General features: G+C 37.7%; 1 protein-coding gene across 13 annotated transcripts in view; it reads left to right on the top strand.

Moving 5' to 3' along the window:
* EMSY (EMSY transcriptional repressor, BRCA2 interacting) overlaps positions 1–18,582 on the top strand; it is an 81,322-nt gene extending 62,740 nt beyond the window's left edge. For 7 of the 13 annotated variants that reach the window (XM_033862235.2, XM_073808416.1, XM_033862232.2 and 4 more), the window contains 7 exons: positions 2,818–2,982; positions 4,706–4,861; positions 5,935–5,976; positions 8,651–8,802; positions 10,781–11,344; positions 12,312–12,812; positions 16,563–18,582. In XM_033862235.2, coding sequence (XP_033718126.1) covers positions 2,818–2,982; positions 4,706–4,861; positions 5,935–5,976; positions 8,651–8,802; positions 10,781–11,344; positions 12,312–12,812; positions 16,563–16,757 — 1,775 coding nt within the window. In that variant the 3' untranslated portion in view covers positions 16,758–18,582. Of the gene's footprint in view, positions 1–2,817; positions 2,983–4,705; positions 4,862–5,934; positions 5,977–8,650; positions 8,803–10,780; positions 11,729–12,311; positions 12,813–14,004; positions 14,216–16,562 lie in introns of those variants that run through there. The other 6 variants (XM_073808417.1, XM_033862234.2, XR_004527876.2 and 3 more) reach the window with 5 other exon arrangements.
* Positions 18,583–18,960: the final 378 nt, after the last annotated feature.

Raw genomic sequence — 18,960 nt, 5'->3', positions numbered from 1 at the left:
TGAAGAATGGTAGGTGGAGAAAGGACATTTATCATGGAGAAGAGAAGATGAAAATTGGGTGGGGTTGTGGGGGACACGGAACTGTTGTCAGTTATCTTGAGGACTGTGACATGGAAGAGGGAAAAGAATTGGTCTTTGGTAGGTACATGGACAGAACTAGAACCATTGAGTAGCGATCAGAAGACCTGTTTCCACTCTATATAAGAAAATTTTCTAATTGTCCTAACAGTGCAAAGATGGAAAGAAACTGTCTTAGAAAACAGTGAGTTCTGTGGTGTGGGATTCCTAGATTGTTAGGGATATTTTGAAGATTTTAGCATAGGATTGATGATAGTATTACTTGATGATAGTTGATGATATCATCATCTATCAATGATCATACTATCATTGATGATAGTATACTTTTAGATTGTCTTTTCTAGCTGAGAGATCTTATGATTCTTTGCAAATGTGATATAGGCTTTTTATTGTAAAGACATAGGAGACATTCTTCCATAGAGATGCCTGAATCTGCCTTTGAATATAGCAATACAGTGTTTATCTCTAGTACCTAACATGTAGTAGATGCCCAATAAATATTTGTTAAATGACCTGTGGGGAAAGATATCTGAGGGTCAGTAGGCCATCATCCTCAAGAGACATAGGAAAGTCTAGATGGATGCACACTGCATAATCAAATGGAACTGTTAGATCAGGCTCCTGGTGTCTCAGTCATTGCACTCTGACCCCAGCATCAGATTTGGTAGGCAGTAGATTTATCTAGTCTAAGCATAAGCCAAAAGTAGAGAGGAAAATCACTCAAGGAATGTTTTTCACATTTAGGTTCACACCCTCATTCTGTGTCACAGCATTTGGGGTTGCTGCATTGGTGCTTTGTATGGTCAGCTACACTTTCTGAGTATGGGCAGAAAGAGAAAGACCAATCTCCCCAGTCCCTATGGGATGATGTTATGTGGGGTGATGTCTCTGACAGGTGGTCCCATGTGGAAATTTGTTCTCCTTTTCCAGTCTTATTCTACCTTATCTCTCTACCGGTGCAGTTTTTGCTTTCTTCTGGGTATTCAGTGTGTGTATTTTACAGAGTTGGGTTGCAAAGTCATTCTTTGCCTATAGGTCCTCTCACCTAGCCAGGGGTACTTATAGCATCATGAGAAATTCTTAAAATTGAGAACTTAGTTTATATAAAACTAATGATTCCCTAATATAATCAGTTCTCTTAAGTTTAAATTCTATATATCAACTTAGAATGAGTAAAGAAAAACTGTTACATGCCTCATGTGGCATTTGATATTACTACGGGATATTGTCCTTCAGTCATCTAGATTTTTTTTAAGTTTAATGGAAATTATACATCCCTGGTGTGGTATATATTCTACCTAGTGTTTAGAGGCTAGGGTGGGGAGCGGAAATACAATTTGTTAATGGTAAATAAAAATTCCAGATATTTTGTATATTGATTTTGTTTTCTTTAGGAAGACAGTTTTTTTGTTTTTGTTTTTTTAAGAGTCATTCCCCCCCCCCCCCCCCCCGCTTTACCTTTTTGGACAACTTTGTGGTTTTTGAAAATACAAAGTTCATAGAAGGTTGAACTTAAGTTGTTTATTCTTGGTTTTAGGGCTGCATGAATTCTTTTCTGTGATGCTTTCACTGACCATTCCAATTCACAATAGTCTTTTTCTTTCTATATAGTTGCCCTATTTGCCCTAATCATTTGACTTTATCCCAAAATACAAAGCTATATGTATATCTTTATTTTATGTCTCCTCCATTATAATCTAAACTTGCGAGTAAGAGTCATGCTTCTATAGCCTGTATAATTTCCTGTGTGGTATCTTGGACCAAGGAGTGTAGGAACTTAACAATAGTCTAATACAACCTACTTATTCTGTAGACGGAAAACTCAATAAATAATTTGTTGTTTGATTTGATGTGTATTTAGTATTTACATGCATACTTATATAGCATGAATATAATACGCCTTGAGTTAGGGCTATAATTTATTTGGAAACTAACAAAAAGGCTTAGAACTTTTCAACCCACAACAACAAAATAAAACACTTCTATTGTCCTTCATAGTTTATAAAGCTCTTTTATGTATGTCATTTCATTATATCCTTAGAAATCCTGTGAGGTAGAGAGGTAATTTTAGTGTTGCCATTTTAGAAATAATGATACTGAGACCCAGAGAATTAACTTGCTGATAATTGATAGAGCTAGGACTGTAACGTAAGCCTTTGAACTCCAAATGTTATACGTGTCATATCATGCTACTTCTAGATCATTTATCCATTCTTGTTGTCATGGACAGGATTTCCTTTCAGTAACTCAGCCATCCAATAAGTGTTCACTGAATGCTCAGGTTATAATACAGAACACATTTTTAGGTGCAGTGGGGAAAACAAGACTCATACAGCGTTTTGTTCTTACTGTACACAAACATGCACCCACCCACACAAACGCACACCTATTTATTATAGCAATTATAACATTGAATTGTAATTTGTCTCTTTACATGTCTGTCTCTCCAACCAGATTGTGTGCTTCTTGAGCATCCTTTGATTATTCTGTGAGCTCCTTTATATCCTCAGTGCCAAATGTTGACTCAGGCACATGGGTGCCTAGTCTGTTGAATCAGTGAGTGAATGAATAAGTGAATACAGACATGAAAGACATTATGCCCTCTGGGGGCTTACAGTCTTCTTGGGGAGATAAAGCATGAAGTTTATAGTAAAACAAAGATTAAAAAAAAAACAAATTGTTTTTTTTTAAGAGAAACTTTGTTTATAGGGTTTTTTTTTTTTAACTAATATAAAACAGATTCCCAGCCTGTAGTTCATGTAATTGCTTCCCGGCGTCAGGATTGGTCAGAACATGAGATTGCAATGGAGACTAGCCCCACCATAATTTATCAGGATGTATCCAGTGAATCACAATCAGCTACTTCAACAATCAAAGCTCTGTTAGAACTCCAACAGACAACAGGTATGAATTCACATGCTCAATTGAATGAAGCATGTTTTCTCTAGAGATGGGTTGTGCTAAAATACTACTACTGTTATATTTTCTTTGTTATTATTTGAGCACATTTCCCCCCTCTGGACTTGTCTATAATCATTGGTGCAGTCTGTTTACTTGTCAGTTCATTAGGATGTTCACAGGAGTACTGAAGGATAGACAGACTATAATCAGTAGAAAGAAGAAAAAAATGGCAGAGCTCTTTCTTCTCTGTCTCCTGCTTAAAATGGACAATCCTGTTGCCTTTTGTCACCAGAAAGGAGTAGGTCTATGAGTTCTTAGCACGGAGATAAATGCAGTACAGTTGCCAGTTCTATTCAAGAATAGTAGGAGGCAGATTGGAGGGCCCCTGCCATCCTCCTTGATATTGATGGGACAGTTTTGTGGTCCTAAAACACCATTAATGGCCTTGCTAGCATTCTAATTTGTTTTTTTATCTTCATACTTCTTTGTGTAATTTAACAACTTGAGCTTCCATGCAAAGCTATTCTTATTTAACAAGATCCAATCAGTATTTCTAGTTACTAAATATCTTTGATAAGCTCTAGGCAAAACTGTGTTAGTTATACTGACTTTTATTATAATAGGTCAAATATTGTCAGAGTATTTAAGGGACCTTAGCGATGATCTCATCCAACCCTTTCATTATGGATAAATAAACCGAGACCTAGAGAGGTTACCCAGTTGGTTAGTGGCAGAGTGAGAGTCCATGTCTTTTGATTCCTAGTTCAATGTCCTCTCTATTTGTGGGGTGACTTTTGTATTCCTTTGGTTTTGTTTTGCTTTCTTTGTTTAAATGATTATCTTGATTTTGTTACATTATATGCTTGGTGAGAATAATCTGAATGATCATTCAGTGTACTTAATTACTGGTTACTATTTGTTTGTAACATCCACTCAACACTACCCAAAGAATACTAGCTTTTATTGTAAGTCTTTGGTTAATCTTTCTATTGGTGTTATTTTTGGCTTTAGGCATTTCCTCAGCTCCTTATCTTTTACATACTCAGCTATTTCCATTAAAGCCTTATAGAGGGTAGAAACCAAATGATTTTGTAGAAAAAGTGATAATATAGAAAGTTATTCTATCCATGGAAACCATTCTTGACTCCAGACCATTCCATTGACATTTTTGCAGTAACAGAGAGGCCATATTTTCCTGACACTGAAAATTTTTATTCTTTAAGAGTCACTAAAAATATTGTAACATTTCTTTGGAGATTATCTTGAATTTTTAATAGATCAAATTAAACTGGTCACTATTCACTGTGTTGTGCTCTTCTGGGCAGGTGTGCCCTAGAGCAAATCATGCTGTGTACTGCTTACTCACCCTTTGTTTTCAGGTTGGTGAACTCCACAATACCAGGTACCGCCTTGAAGAAGGGTAAAGGAAATGTTCTAAGGGGAGTATGTACAGGGGAAACAGATGCAATTGTTTGGCCTAGTGATAATAGGGGCGGATTTTAGTCTGATTGCATATGAGTTCTTGCTAGGCTACTGGGTATGGTTGCACAAGTTGTGCACTCTACAGCCATACATAGCAGTCTGCTTTTTTGTTTTCAATTCACTGACTCCTTAGTTACTGCCCATGTGGCACCCCAGAGGTCTTGTTCATTATTCCCGAGAACAACTCTGGTTTTAGTACTTGTTTGTAATAAAAGTTAATTTTTCCCCTGACTTTTTTATACAGTAAAGGAAAAATTGGAATCTAAACCAAGACAACCCACTATTGACTTGAGTCAAATGGCAGTGCCTATTCAGATGACCCAGGAAAAGAGACATTCTCCTGAGAGTCCATCAATTGCCGTGGTAGAGTCCGAACTAGTTGCTGAATACATCACTACTGGTAGGTGTCCTCTTAAAAAGCAGTATTAAGGTAGGAGAGCTACATATCTGGATTTCATGAGATGGTTGTTTTGGGGAGAATATATTTTTTATATTTCTAGATCTCTTCCAGTTTTCTCTGAGAGCAAATTCACATTGTCCTTGGGATTTACCCTGTCTTTAATGACCAGGGGGAAAAAATCAATAGGTTGTTAGAAAGTTTGCTAGTAACATAAAACTGCAAGTTGGCCATAAATAACATCTGTGAACATAGGGCAATAGTTGCAGTGAGAGGATAGAATATCTTTTATATAAGAATAAATATTCATATGCATCTGGATTTTTTAGTTTTGGGGAAGGGGAGGTGGGTCAAGGGAGAAATAAGGTATAAAAGCCTCTTTCTTTTTTTAAATGTAAAGAAAATGTAAAGAAAAAAATGTGGAAAATTAAAATAATTTTTTTAAAATATAAAGAAAAGTGGAAAATTTTAAATCCCTGTAAATACTTAGGAGTTCTGGTGGAAAGCACATTAGGTATTTGTTTAAAATGTGGTCTGGCAGCAAAACACTATTGAGGTTTTTGGATGGCATATGTAGAGAAGTGGAGCAAGAAGGATAATAGATTCTTTCATATTCTGGTGAGACCACACCTGGAATACTGCTTTCTGTTTTGGACACTTCATTACCTTGAGATTTGAAATAGTTCAGAGAGTAACAATGTGAATAATTAGGGGTTAGGAGAGATAATTTATGAGGCAGTATGTAAAGAACACCTGTCTTACGTTTTCTTTAGCAGTGATTAAAAAAGAACATAAAGTTACAAATATTTGAAGGATGTAAATAACAAAGTGGAAAAGGAATTCTTTGGTATCATTTTAGGAGATATTGTTAAGATTAATGGGTTAAAATTGCCTAAAGGGAAAATCCAATTAAAGATTATGGAAAGCCATCTAGTATCTTTCTTTAGAGCTATTTAGCAAAAAGCAGAGCATAGTATGTTGGGGAAATCAATAATAACCTCTGGGGATAGACTAGATTATCAAACAGTAAATAGATGAAAAGACCTATGATTTCTTCCCTTACTTATCCTTTTCAGAACGCACTGATGAGGGGACAGAGGTTGCTTTTCCCCTTCTAGGTAAGTGGTGTGCATCCATTTGTAGTATAACCTAAGGTAAAATATGATTGTTTGAGGGGGAACCACTTAAATGGATGCGCTCTACTCTGATCTGGTAGAGGAAAGGTAAGCTCTACTCAGTGAAAGGGAGAGAGACTTTCCTTTTGCAGAATACTAGGATTCTTTCTCAGAAATGAGCAGTTTGACATTGGAAAAATGAGTTGTTTAAAGAAATAAGTGACTGTTTTATGGTGTTTACATGGCCCAGTTAAGGTCACTTCAGCTGTTTTCCAAGTATGCACTCTGTGACCTCCCTTCCATAATCTCCTCCCATCATATATATCCTCAGCCTCACTGAGTTTTTTCTTTGACTTCAAAGCCAGCTTCCTGGCCCTGGCCTCTTGTATCATCCTGCAGTGGATATTATTTTTCTCTAACTTTTCTGCACTCTGGGGAATTACTATGAAGAGATTTATAGTGTCTTGAATGAGGATTATTTTTAAATGGTTTTAGCTGATCATCTATTAAATCCATTTCATTTCTTAATAAATTTAATGTAATAATTATGAAGATTAGTGTGGGCAACAGAAATCTGCCATATAATCTGATAATTTCATCAGAAATTATATTTATGTACTATTTATTTTTCAAATGTCATTCATTTCTGATGATGCTTACATCAGTAAAAAACTTCATTAATTTGCTTGCTTAATTTTAATATTATTAGTATGATTTGTTTTTTCTCTTTTTCAGTTATATTATAAATGATTCAATACTTATTTTAATATAAACCTTTTTTCAGTTTGATTGAACACATATGAAAGATTTTATTAACACATATAATTTAAAATGTACATATAAAGCATATTGTGAAATACAGTAAGATACTGTAGTACATTTATAAAAGAATACTGCTGGTGCTACCTATAACCTCATATCACATGTAGGCATATGTATAGCAACAATAGAAAAACTGCATTTGTGAATTTAGATAGAATATGTTATAAAAATAAAGCTTGTTTATATTTCACTGGCTAGTTTTAAAGTTCTGTACTGTAACACATAAATGGCACTTTTACACTGATTTTTGTAGTGTTCACCTTACCCTGGGTCACTCCACTATGACTTTTTAAAGTATGGAACCACTACTACTTGAAATTGTAGATCAAGATATATGAGAATTAGAACCACGGATTATTGAGAGAGTTTTGATACTCTCAAAATCCTTAGCTAATTTTACAGATTTGTTTTAATCTGTTCCTGATTCAAAAAGTTGGTTTCCTAGTGACCATAAGCATTTTTAAAGGTCTGTAGAATAAGAAGTGATAATTGTTTATACTGTTTAAAAAGTTGAAATTGAGAAGACTTCCCTGGTGGCACAGTGGTTGAGAATCCGCCTGCCAATGCAGGGGACACGGGTTCGAGCCCTGGACCAGGAAGATCCCACGTCGTGGAGCAACTAAGGCCGTGCGCCAGAACTACTGAGCCCGCACGCCACAACTACTGAAGCCTGCGTGCCTAGAGCCCGTGCTCCGTGACAAGAGAAGCCATAGCAATGAGAAGCCCACGCACTTCAACAGAGTAGCCCCCGCTCGTCACAACTAGAGAAAGCCTGCATACAGCAACCAAGACCCAACGCAGCCAAAAATAAATACATTTAAAAAAGAAAAAAAAAGTTGAAATTGAGGCTGATTAAAAATGGTAGTTTGGCATCAACATAGATGTATCGTTTTACATCTGTATATAAATGTAAATATAAATGTATAGTTTGCTCCATGGGACCTTGTAGCAAGAGACTAAGAGGTGGGGTTGTTTCCTAAACTATACTCTCACTCATTTGTGTCAGATGAGCTAAATTTGAATAGATGAAAGAAAGAACACTGACTTTTCTGTTATTTTGTTAACTTTATATTTTAGTACTTAACAATTTAAGGACCATTTTCAATTCATTACTTCATTTGGTCCTCTTCTAAAAAATAAGTTTTTATCCCAATAAAAAAACAAAAATAAAACAAACACAAATAAAACCTCTAAATTTTAGAGGTTAATAACATAGAGTTTAAGTGACCTCTTCAAATTCACATAGCTGGTTGGTGGCAGAGCGGGACAGAATCCAGTTGTGACTCTTGGTCCAGTTCTCTTTCTGCAGTATCACCTTGACCTCTTACATCTTTAGGATATGAGACAGTGTCACTTTATATATAAAGGAGTGAATGCTTCTGGTTTTTGTATTGCATCTGGAACGGGGACCAAGAGATTAAAGAACTTGTACTGTCTCACTGTCCTTAAAGATATTAGTCTGGGATTTGATTGCAGAAACTGATTGTTGTTTTGTTACCTTAATGGGGTAAAGGTCACTGGAGAAAGAGTACAACTCACAAGAGGATATAACTTTAAGGGATTTGTTCCTCCTTTGTGATAATAGTTTTCACAGTGCTTCCACATACATTTCTCATCTCATCCTTCTAATAGCTCTGTTATTCCCGTTTTACAGATGAGGACACAGAGTCTCAGAGAAGCTAAGTGACTTTTTCAGAGTCACACAGCTCATAAGTGGGCAGACTCTGGTCTTCTGCCTCCTAGTACCACACTTTCTCTCTGTGATGCAATCTCACAGACGTTTGTTTCAAATGACTGCTGGTTACAGATGCTGTGGTGATTTCTAGAGAAATATCATCACCTTCTCTATTTTCAGTCAGCCATCGCTCCCAGCCCCAGCAGCCCTCCCAGCCTCAGCGGACCCTCCTCCAACACGTGGCTCAGTCACAGACTGCAACACAGACTTCGGTGGTGGTGAAGTCCATCCCAGCATCTTCCCCTGGAGCAATCACCCACATCATGCAGCAGGTTGTATCTCTTCTTTTTCCTCCTACCTTCTGTAACTGCCTCCTTCCTGAAATAAGGTTTAGTTTCATCTCCTTTTATAAGAGGGGAAATAACTGAGTTGAGGAGTGTTTGTATATAGTTCTTTCATCTGTGAGGAGTGAGTAAGGGAAATGAACTGAGAGTCTTAACACCAGAAAGTAATTAAGAAATAGTATTCTTGGATCTTCTGTGAACTCTTAACATTTCAAAAGGGTGAGGCTATCTAGATGAATCTATGACATCAGAATTGGTCACTGTTTCTATGTATTTTATTGTTATGGAAGGATTTATCACTGAGGTAAGATTTTCAGATGAAACAGAATTTGGCTTGTTTAGCTGTTTGTTGCTGTTGCTGGGTTTTTCATTTGTTTTACTCTTTGCTTTTATAATGAATCCTTATGGAAACATTAAGTAGGTAAATAAATATTTGACTTCTTTCATTTTTTAACATATTTATTGAATATTTTACTTCTTTTACTGTATGTGATCAGTTGAGGAAGAGACTCACAGGAAGGAGAATGAATTAGTATGAAACAGAAAATCTGGGACCAAGGGTAATGGGGAAAAGGAAAAAATATATTGATGACATTGATTTTGTGCCAGATACTGTGCTTTGAGCTTTAAATACTTTAACTTGTTTAATTCTTGGTATGATCCTGCAAGGTGGGTGAATTATCTCTCTTACAAATGAGGAAACTCATGCTCATAGAAATTAAATAACCTATTCTGGGTGGCAGAGCCAGGATTTAAACCCAAAGCATCCTGCCTCTATTATAAAGTTATATCATAAATATCAGATTTAAGCATGACTTATTATTAGTAGCCACATAAATTATCATTACTCAGCTGGTAGAGGTTGACCCTAATTACAGGCAAACTACCGGAAAGGCAGTGAAGAAATTGTTGAATTAAAAACCTATATGCGTAAGGTCATTATGAGATAGGGCAGGGTTTCAGTTGAATCTCAAAGTTTTAAAGTTTAGAGTAGATGTGTAGCCTTTGACAAGGCAGTGGGAAGGATGGGGTTGGGGTGGATCTTCTGTCAGTGAGGGAAGCCAGATGGCCAGAGGTTTTGCTGGGTGTCTGCTCTCAGCCTGGAGTCTGGCCCTCGTCTGGCTGTCCTGACATTGACCTTCCTCAAGACACCCAGAGAGGTCGGACAGCTGACCCTAACCATGTCACTCAAGATCGCTGCCTCCTCCCAACACTGTTATAACTGACACCAGGCCATCTCCCTTTCTACTGATAGGAACACTCTTGTCCCCTCCCCGGTCTCCTTCCCTCCTGGGAGCCAGGTCTCTGGGGAGCCATTGCCTGGTGGGCCTAGAACCCAAGCAAAGAGCGAGGAGGGCTGGGGCAGCGAGCAGTTCATGCAGACCTTGGCGTGAAGCCTGACGAACCGTCTCCACTCGGAGCCGAGAGGCCCTCTGTGGGGACTGGGATGGGCACGGCCTTCAGATAACGCCTACCTCTGGACCGTGCTGGATGGATGGGCACACGGCCAAAGTGGGCTTCTCTGAACCTTGGCTTTTCTCTGGCTGCCTCACTCCTGGGTTGCTGCGTTCTTCCTTTGGACAGGTGAAGAGCTCTGATGACCAGGCTGGAGAGCTGTGTCCTGAGCCAGGGAGCCTTTTCTTTTTCTGTGTCGTGCTGTGCTTGCAGGGCATCCTTATTTCTCTTACCTATAAGTTCTGGGCCCTCTAGGACTTTGCTTATTGCAGTGAGTTTGGCCAGTTTTTGCAGTACTTAATGTTGAAGTACTAAGAGTTGAAATTATAAGAGTTTCAATCTAAGGCCCCCTTTAGGTTTAGAAACCTTGGGGTTTTTTGGTCTTTTTAGGTTCTCCCTTCTGAAATTTTTTTGAATGATTCTTGTAATCAAGTCTTTTCCAATTTGAGGAAAATGTAGCAATATAGGTGTTTTTCTTATTTCATTCTTACTTTGTGCCTTTTTTACTTAGGCATTAAGCAGTCACACTGCTTTTACCAAACACAGCGAGGAACTTGGAACTGAGGAGGGCGAGGTTGAAGAGATGGACACTTTAGACCCTCAGACAGGTCTGTTTTATCGATCTGCCCTGACTCAGTCACAGTCAGCTAAACAGCAGAAACTTAGCCAGCCACAGCTGGAACAGACTCAGCTGCAAGTGAAAACTCTGCAGTGCTTCCAGACTAAACAGAAGCAGACCATCCACCTGCAGGCAGACCAGCTCCAGCACAAACTCCCGCAAATGCCCCAGCTTTCCATCAGGCATCAAAAACTCACCCCTCTCCAGCAAGAACAAGCACAGCCCAAGCCAGATGTACAGCACACACAGCATCCCATGGTGGCCAAAGACAGGCAGCTTCCTACCTTAATGGCACAGCCCCCACAAACTGTAGTACAGGTGCTTGCAGTGAAAACCACGCAGCAGCTCCCCAAACTGCAGCAGGCTCCGAACCAACCAAAAATCTACGTGCAGCCCCAAACCCCCCAGAGCCAAATGCCGCTCCCAGCCTCGTCAGAGAAACAGCCGGCAAGCCAGGTAACGGAATATTGATAGCATGCAAAGTTAAACTTCTCTGTTCACGGAAAAAATGAGAACATCACGGCCCTATCGTGATTAGCAGTGCATTCTCCTGGCAAGAGGAAACTCAAAAGCCTCATTACACTGGTATTACTTTACCCCATCAGAAGGTTGACATTAGGGAAGAAATGCACGCGTTAATATAGGAAGAAAAAAAAGCATAGCTCTCAGAACTTGATTTTCCAGGCAGTTTTTAATGAAATAACTTCAGCATTGATCAACAGTGCCTAGAAGCGATATCCCTAAATTATTTTTAATTTTTAGGTATAAAATATTTATTTCCATGCCTGTAAACTCTATTTCTGTGGCAATAATGCTAAGTAAAATATAGTCTTTTAAGGAGCTTCATTGACCATCTTCCTTTGTAGTTTTACATCATCACTATTTGGTTAATAAATTTATCTTCTAGATTTATCTTCTAGATTTTGGAGGAATTATCTGTGAATATTGAAAAAAAATTATATTATGGAAAATCAGTGGCTTTGAAGTGATGTATGTGTGTATTATAAATACATATATATAGAATATGTTTGTATAAATGTATTTTGAAGCAGAAGATTGAAAAAAAACCCTACTTTTTATTTTAAAAAGCTGAAGATTATATGAAATAACTTGAGATCGGTTGAAGGTATACTGTGTGGGGATGTAAATCCCAAAGGAAAACAAGGCTGCTGTGACTTTTTTTTCCTTTACTGTTATGAACCTTGGCTGGCTGAACAAAGGTTCTTTTGACCCCTCCTCTTTTACTAGGTTTCTGACAAGTAATCAGATACTTTCCCATCAGCCCTCTTCTTAAAACACCGAGCTTCAAAATATCTTCCTAGTATACCGCACGAATGTTTCTTTTGCCATATTGTCTGGGGTGTTTGATAGGTTTTCTCAAAGATATGTAGCTGTAACACACACAACCCCAATTTGTTTTCAGGTGGAGCAGCCAGTTATAACCCAAGGATCCTCTGTTACAAAGATAACTTTTGAGGGGCGCCAGCCTCCCACAGTTACAAAGATAACTGGTGGCAGTTCTGTGCCTAAGTTGACATCACCAGTTACAAGCATATCTCCCATTCAGGCCTCTGAGAAGACAGCAGTGTCAGACATTTTGAAAATGTCTTTGATGGAAGCTCAGATTGATACAAATGTAGAGCATATGGTAGTGGATCCCCCAAAGAAGGCTCTTGCCACTAGTATGCTCACTGGTGAAGCAGGATCATTACCCTCCACCCATGTGGTGGTGGCAGGGATGGCGAATTCCACTCCCCAGCAACAGAAATGTAGAGAGTCCTGTTCAAGTCCATCTGCTGTTGGCCCTCCCCTAACGACAAGGAAAATCGATGCACCAGGAGTGCCTACGACAGGCCAGTTCATGCGTATTCAGAATGTAGTCCAAAAGAAAGCTGAAGAGAGCCCAGCAGAAATTATCATCCAGGTAAGAATCGGAAGGAACACCAGAAATCTTGAGCATATTGGGGGTTGTGGGTTTGGTGTGTTTTGGGATGTCACAGGAAAAGTCAAGCCAAAATTGGAAAGAGATTTATCTTTGAGATGGCATATGACAAACTTGGTTTACTACCTGTTACAAATTTATACTTATTTTCTGAAACAAAGTCCTAGAAAATTGATGGATATTGTCACAACAGCACACCTTAGAGGCAGTCAAGGGCCCTGGGCCCATGTGTCTGCTTGATTCATAGATGCAAGCCACACTTGCCAGTGTTGACTCAGCAAGTCAACCTACAAGATCAGCAACTTCCCAGGTCAAACTTTGGGCTCCCCAGTCTTTGCCCAAAGAATATAAGTAGTTTGTACTTCTGGGATATAACTGGATTGTACTCCTATTTCAAGTTAGTTTCAGGGACCCTTTCCTTGCAGAAACACAGTTCTTGATCCAAATTTATGGTTTTCAGGACAATAAAACCTTAATTAACTGAAATGTCTGGAGAAACATGTTGTAAGAAAATGTTTCTTAGTAATTTAATTTTATGTCTAACCTGAGATTAACCGTAAAGCTTTGCTTTTTATTTCAATCATTGTGTTATTGAAAAATCTTATTATGGTTACTGTCCTGCCCTGGTAAGTACAGGCTAGTGAACATGATGGATTATTCATTGACAGTAGATCTAACTATGCCTCACATTCCCTTCATTTTAAAACTCATCTGTCATCTTGTATAACAGGTCCAGACTGAAAAGTTACACTGGGTCCAGAGTAGCTTTTAGAAGTTGTGTTTTATTTCCCTCTCTCCTTGCAAGGTATCAGGTTGTTCTCTTGACATTTATCGTTTTTGCTTGGAAGGTGTCAGAGCAGCACATTTTAGTTAATTGAGAATTTGGATGTATTGAAACGTGGATAGTCTAGTATTTACCGTAGACTCACTATTGTGTGACTTAGGTGTTCCTATAGTAAATTTTGCCTTTCCTGCGATGCCAAGCCATGAGAGAATGCAAATTGACCAATATTAATCCAAATATGATTTAACTTAATATGGGGGAAATGCTTAAATGCAAATAGATCTGGCCATTAAATTATTCAAATAATTTGTTCCTTCCTGTCAGAACAAATGTTAGTGAACTAAATAATCCTTGACCAAAGGATTTGTTACGTTTTCTTTCCACCTGCAGAGGTAGGGTTTGGTGAAAAACGAAGTTTCCTGGCTTTGCCATTCACTGTGTGACTTTGGGCAAGACTACTTAACCTCACTGTGCCTTCGTTTCCTCATCAGTAAAATGGGAGTAAGGAATGCCTACTTTACACGATTGACATAAGGATTACACAAAATTGAGATGAAGCACCTAGCACAGTACCTGGCTTGTAGTGATTGCCCAATAAATGGTAGCTATTACTATTTTTACTAAAATTTACTGTGGCTCCTGGGAGTTTAAATTGGTATACTCACTAAACTGAAAATAATTTTGAATAACTTATTTAGAAATTATTTTCTGTACTTTGTGAAAAGGGGTGAAAATGTAATTTGCTTCATGTATCAAGGATGACAGCTAATGAGTGGGTTCTCTACAAGAATATCAACTAACTTTTAGCATGTACCATATGCTGGGTTGCTGTGCCAGAGGGAAGAGCAGCATAGTGATTAAGAACCAAGCTTTTGGAGTCAGAAATGCCTAGATTTGAATCTCACCTGTACTCCTTAACCACATTGTGGCTTGGAGCAACAGAGTTAACCTCTGTCCCTGTGATGAAATGGAAACAATAACACTTAACTCACAGGGTTGTTTTGAGGATTGAGAAAATGTATATAAAGCAGCTGGTTAAGTGTCTGATACAGAGTAATACTCAATAAGGATAGCTTCTGTTATTATAATCATCACTAATATACGGTTAGAACATTTTCAGGTCTCACTAGTTATGCTTAGCTTTGACCCAAAGTATTGATTTTTACTGATTTAGTAAAGAACCTATTGACATGAGTGAAGGAAGTCTGCAGAAGTTCTTTGATTCCTTAAAAACTATTCTGTAAAAATTCAGCATGTTTAATATTAAACGCTTTGTAGACAGATAATCTGTATTTCATTTATTCATTCATTCATTCATTCCACATGTATTATTTAACCTCTGTCTTCCAGGCACTGTGCTAGTTGTGAGGATAGAGGAGTAAACAAAAGGAATGTATCTTCTGTTCTGAAGGAGTCTATATATGTGGAATTGATAGAATTTTAGAACTGCAATGATCTTTAGAGCATATCTTCTCTAATTATCTTATTTTACACAAGATTAAACTAAAGCTCAAGGAAGTGAAGTGACTTTTTCAGAGGTCCACAGCAAGTCAAAGCCAGAGCTGAACTAAAATTCTGACCCTACCTGAGACTTTTTCACAATGATTAGCTATATGGAACAGGGGCAGGAGGGTGAGGGAGGAAAAACAAAAAAACTTCAGCACCCTAGAATCAATGCCTAGGCATCTTACACTATTTTCTTGATAGTATTAAACTTAAATTTGCATCTTCCCTCAGTAGATGGTTGTTTTGGTTAGGTATATTTTCAAAGTGCTGATATTCAGCTTTGCTCTGGGGTTTTTATGTTAAAGATACATTATTCATTTGGAAAGTATTTATTGAGCATCTAATGTGTGCTGGGCCCTGTTTAAAGTTATGGGCATCTAACACTGAAAAAGATAGTCGAGTTCTGTGCTCTGGTCCGTACTGTCTTGGATCTTACATTCTAAGGGTGAGAAGAAAACAAAGAGATGATAAATGCAATGAAGAAAATGTAACAGAACATAATAGGAGTGGGGGGTGGGATCGAGCCAGTACTCTGGTTTCCTTTCATAGAAGAAAGGCTTTTCAAAGCCTTTTACTCTAACCATTTGAGCTAAGATGCAGATGACAAGATGGAACCAACCATGTAAGGATTTGGAGGAGGAGTATTCCAGGAAGAAGGGAAGAACTAGTGCAAACACCCTATGGTACCAGTGAGTTTGGCATAAGGCTGGAGCCATCCATGGTAAGGCTTTTGATTTCATAGCAAGTACAATAGGAAACAATTGTAGAGTTTTAAGTATGATATGAACTGATATACCTTTTAAGAAGGTATATAATAAAGTTGAGAAAAAAGAATCTGACAAGGCAATATGGCCTAATATGTGTTTATCTATTGGTATTTTTATTGTTCAAAAGACAGTTTTGTCCTCCCTAGTCTTATTTTCAATAAAGATTGTTATTATGTGACCCAAACAAATAACTTCCCCTTTGAACTACCAAAGGGCTTAAAATATATTATGGTATCAGCAGATTAATCATTCATCTTACAGATAATAATAAGCAAAATCTGATTACATTTACATTTAAAATATGCTTAATGACCAAATAAAAATGTCCTTCAAAGTCTGTCTCTTGAATTAGGCCCAGACTTCAGCCTCCTTTGTTAGAAGAGGCACCATTAAGGAGTAGAAAGATCACTTTGAGTTGTAGAGGACTTGGGTTTGAATCATGGCATCCTGGCATTAACACTGACCAACTGTGTGACCTTGATTAAGTCGCTTACTATCTTAGTTTCCTCATTTGTAAAATGGGAATAATATTAAGCATCTAGCACAGTGCCTGGCATCTAGTAGTTGTCCAATTAATGTCAGTTTCCTTTTTTCCTTCCTTATTGTTGAGGAAATCCTTCTGTCACCTTTTTTTTTTTTTTAAACTGTAAAGCTCTCCTGTGTCTTCTCTTTCAGGCCATTCCCCAGTATGCTATTCCTTGCCACTCCAGCTCCAATGTGGTAGTAGAGCCCAGCGGGCTCCTTGAGCTAAACAACTTCACCAGTCAGCAGTTGGATGACGATGAGACGGCAATGGAGCAGGACATAGACAGTAGCACAGAAGAGGGAACCGAACCCAGCCCCTCTCAGAGTTCTGCTGAACGGTCCTAGTGTTTTGGACACAGGAGTGCACTTTAAAACCTACTTGGTTACCAAGTGTCCAGGGAAGCCCTTGTATTTTGATGTCTAAAGAGAGCACTTTGCCCATGCTTAGACTGTGGACCCTGAAACAGCAGTGTTTGAACAAGGATTGCTGCAGGAGTAGCATTTTAAAACAAGATAAAATTCACAGGGGAATATACTTCTTTTTGAAAAAAGAAAAAGATGCACATCTACAGTGACGTGAGACATGATATTCTTTCTCTGTCGGACCATGGCTAATGGAAAAGTTTGTCTTGCAGTGGAAAGCGACTTTTCCTGTGAATGTTCCTCAGCTGGTTTCTACTGAGCAAAACACCATCAAAAAAGGAGAATGTGAATAGTTTGTATTTTGAAACAGTGTGTCAGGAACAGTTTTTTTTTAAATCTTGTATGTTTTTGCAAATCCCTGCAAGTGCTGAATTGGTTAACATTTTACATCTGCTCAGTTCATATTTTATAAAATAACTAGTTCTTTAATACTGGCATTAAAGAAACCTTGTTAGATGGTAGAAATCAGGTCCCTAACCCGTGGGAAATACTTTTTGGGTGGCTTGTACATTCTCACCAATTGTATGCTAATTTATTGTGTTGTTGTTCCTTTGTGCTCTAGGCAGCACACTTGCCTTCTATTTATTTAAATGTAAACATTTCAAAGCAGGCCATATTCCTTCTGACAAATTTCCTGTACGCTGGGATTGCCTACCTTTTCCATCTCCAAACCTCCCTCTTCTCCTTTAAGAAAACTTAATGAGAAAATGTTTCATTGTGAAACAGAGGAAAAGAAACATTTTCTGATCCAAAGGAAATGTTCAGTTATGTTCAGGAAAACAAATTATTCATATGATGCTATCTTAACATTGAAATTGCACATTCATGTTGGACTGAGACTTTGAAAATAACTTTTACATAATTTTGTTTACCCCCCTTTGAAATGTATAAAAAGTTCATTTACAGTTCTAAATGTAATGGTTTTAAACATTCTACCTTTTTAGGACACATTTGTTAAAGCAATATGTTTGGTCTTGTGATCACTGTCTGTCACAAGTAGAGTGAGGGGTAAGAGGGTGGGAGGGTAAGAGTCAGTTTTGACAAGTTGTGGCAAAGGAAACTATACTTTTCATTTTTTTTAAATGTAAATAGAAAAATTTTTAACGGTTTTATATAGATTTCACTATAAATAAGCGTTTTAAGACTGACAAATGTTGAACTGTACATACATATATCAGCATAACTGCCCAATTTTTTGGTGCTGAAGTACTGTAAGTAGAATTCATCAATGGTCTCCGAATTTTTACATCTGTATCTGGAAAAAAAAACTGTGACCCTGTAGTTAATAAATTCCCACTGAAGTGACACTGAAGATTTAAACACAAGCATTCACAAGATGCACTGATCTCTGGTAGTTGTCATTATTTCTGCTACGTGATAAGGACTTATACCCATAGATGGAGCTCTTGGTTATTATTTTGTTGTACAAATTCACGTTGAAAAGACTTTGTGACTGTTTCTAGTTAAGTAATTTTTTTTAACCTCTTGGGTCATAGACTTCTTTGAAAATCTAATTATACTATGAACTCTCTCACCAAAAAGATACACATGCCAATATACACGTTAGGTTTTGCATACATTTTTAGGGGTTCATGGGCCCCTAAGCCTATCCATGTATTCCAGGTTAAGCCCTCTGTTATGGTCAGTCCATTACTTACAGATGTAAGTTTTTATAAAATATCTTTTAAATATTCATGCATCAGGTAACAAGAGCAAACTTGAATAAAGTCATTATGTTCTACTTCTACATATTCTGGCACCATAGCATACCTGTGTCCCTTTGAGAATTTAGCCTTAATATGTTTCAGCAACTGAAATGGCAAATGAAATTTCCATAGTCTTCATTTTTAAAAATTAGTATATATTTTAACAAACTATCAAGTGTGGGATATAATCTTTTTTCTTTTAAAGTTGTTAATTTCAAGGAGAGCATGAATTTCAGTTTATTCGACAAATATTAATTAAGCATCTTCTGTGTGCCAGGTGCCATTCTAAGCACCAGGAATATACCGTAGTGAATAAACAGAAAATCCTACCCTAATGGAGTTGATAAACAAGGTTACCTGCTGATGAAATGGATACGAAGGCTAAAGGAAAGAGGTAACAAGAGTGGCTCTTAGATTTC

This window comes from Tursiops truncatus, chromosome 8 (genome assembly GCF_011762595.2).
Source record: "Tursiops truncatus isolate mTurTru1 chromosome 8, mTurTru1.mat.Y, whole genome shotgun sequence".
NCBI classification, from domain to species: Eukaryota; Metazoa; Chordata; class Mammalia; order Artiodactyla; family Delphinidae; genus Tursiops; species Tursiops truncatus.
The sequence above is the reverse complement of the archived record's forward strand: the minus strand, read 5'-3'. Positions and strand labels throughout refer to the sequence as shown.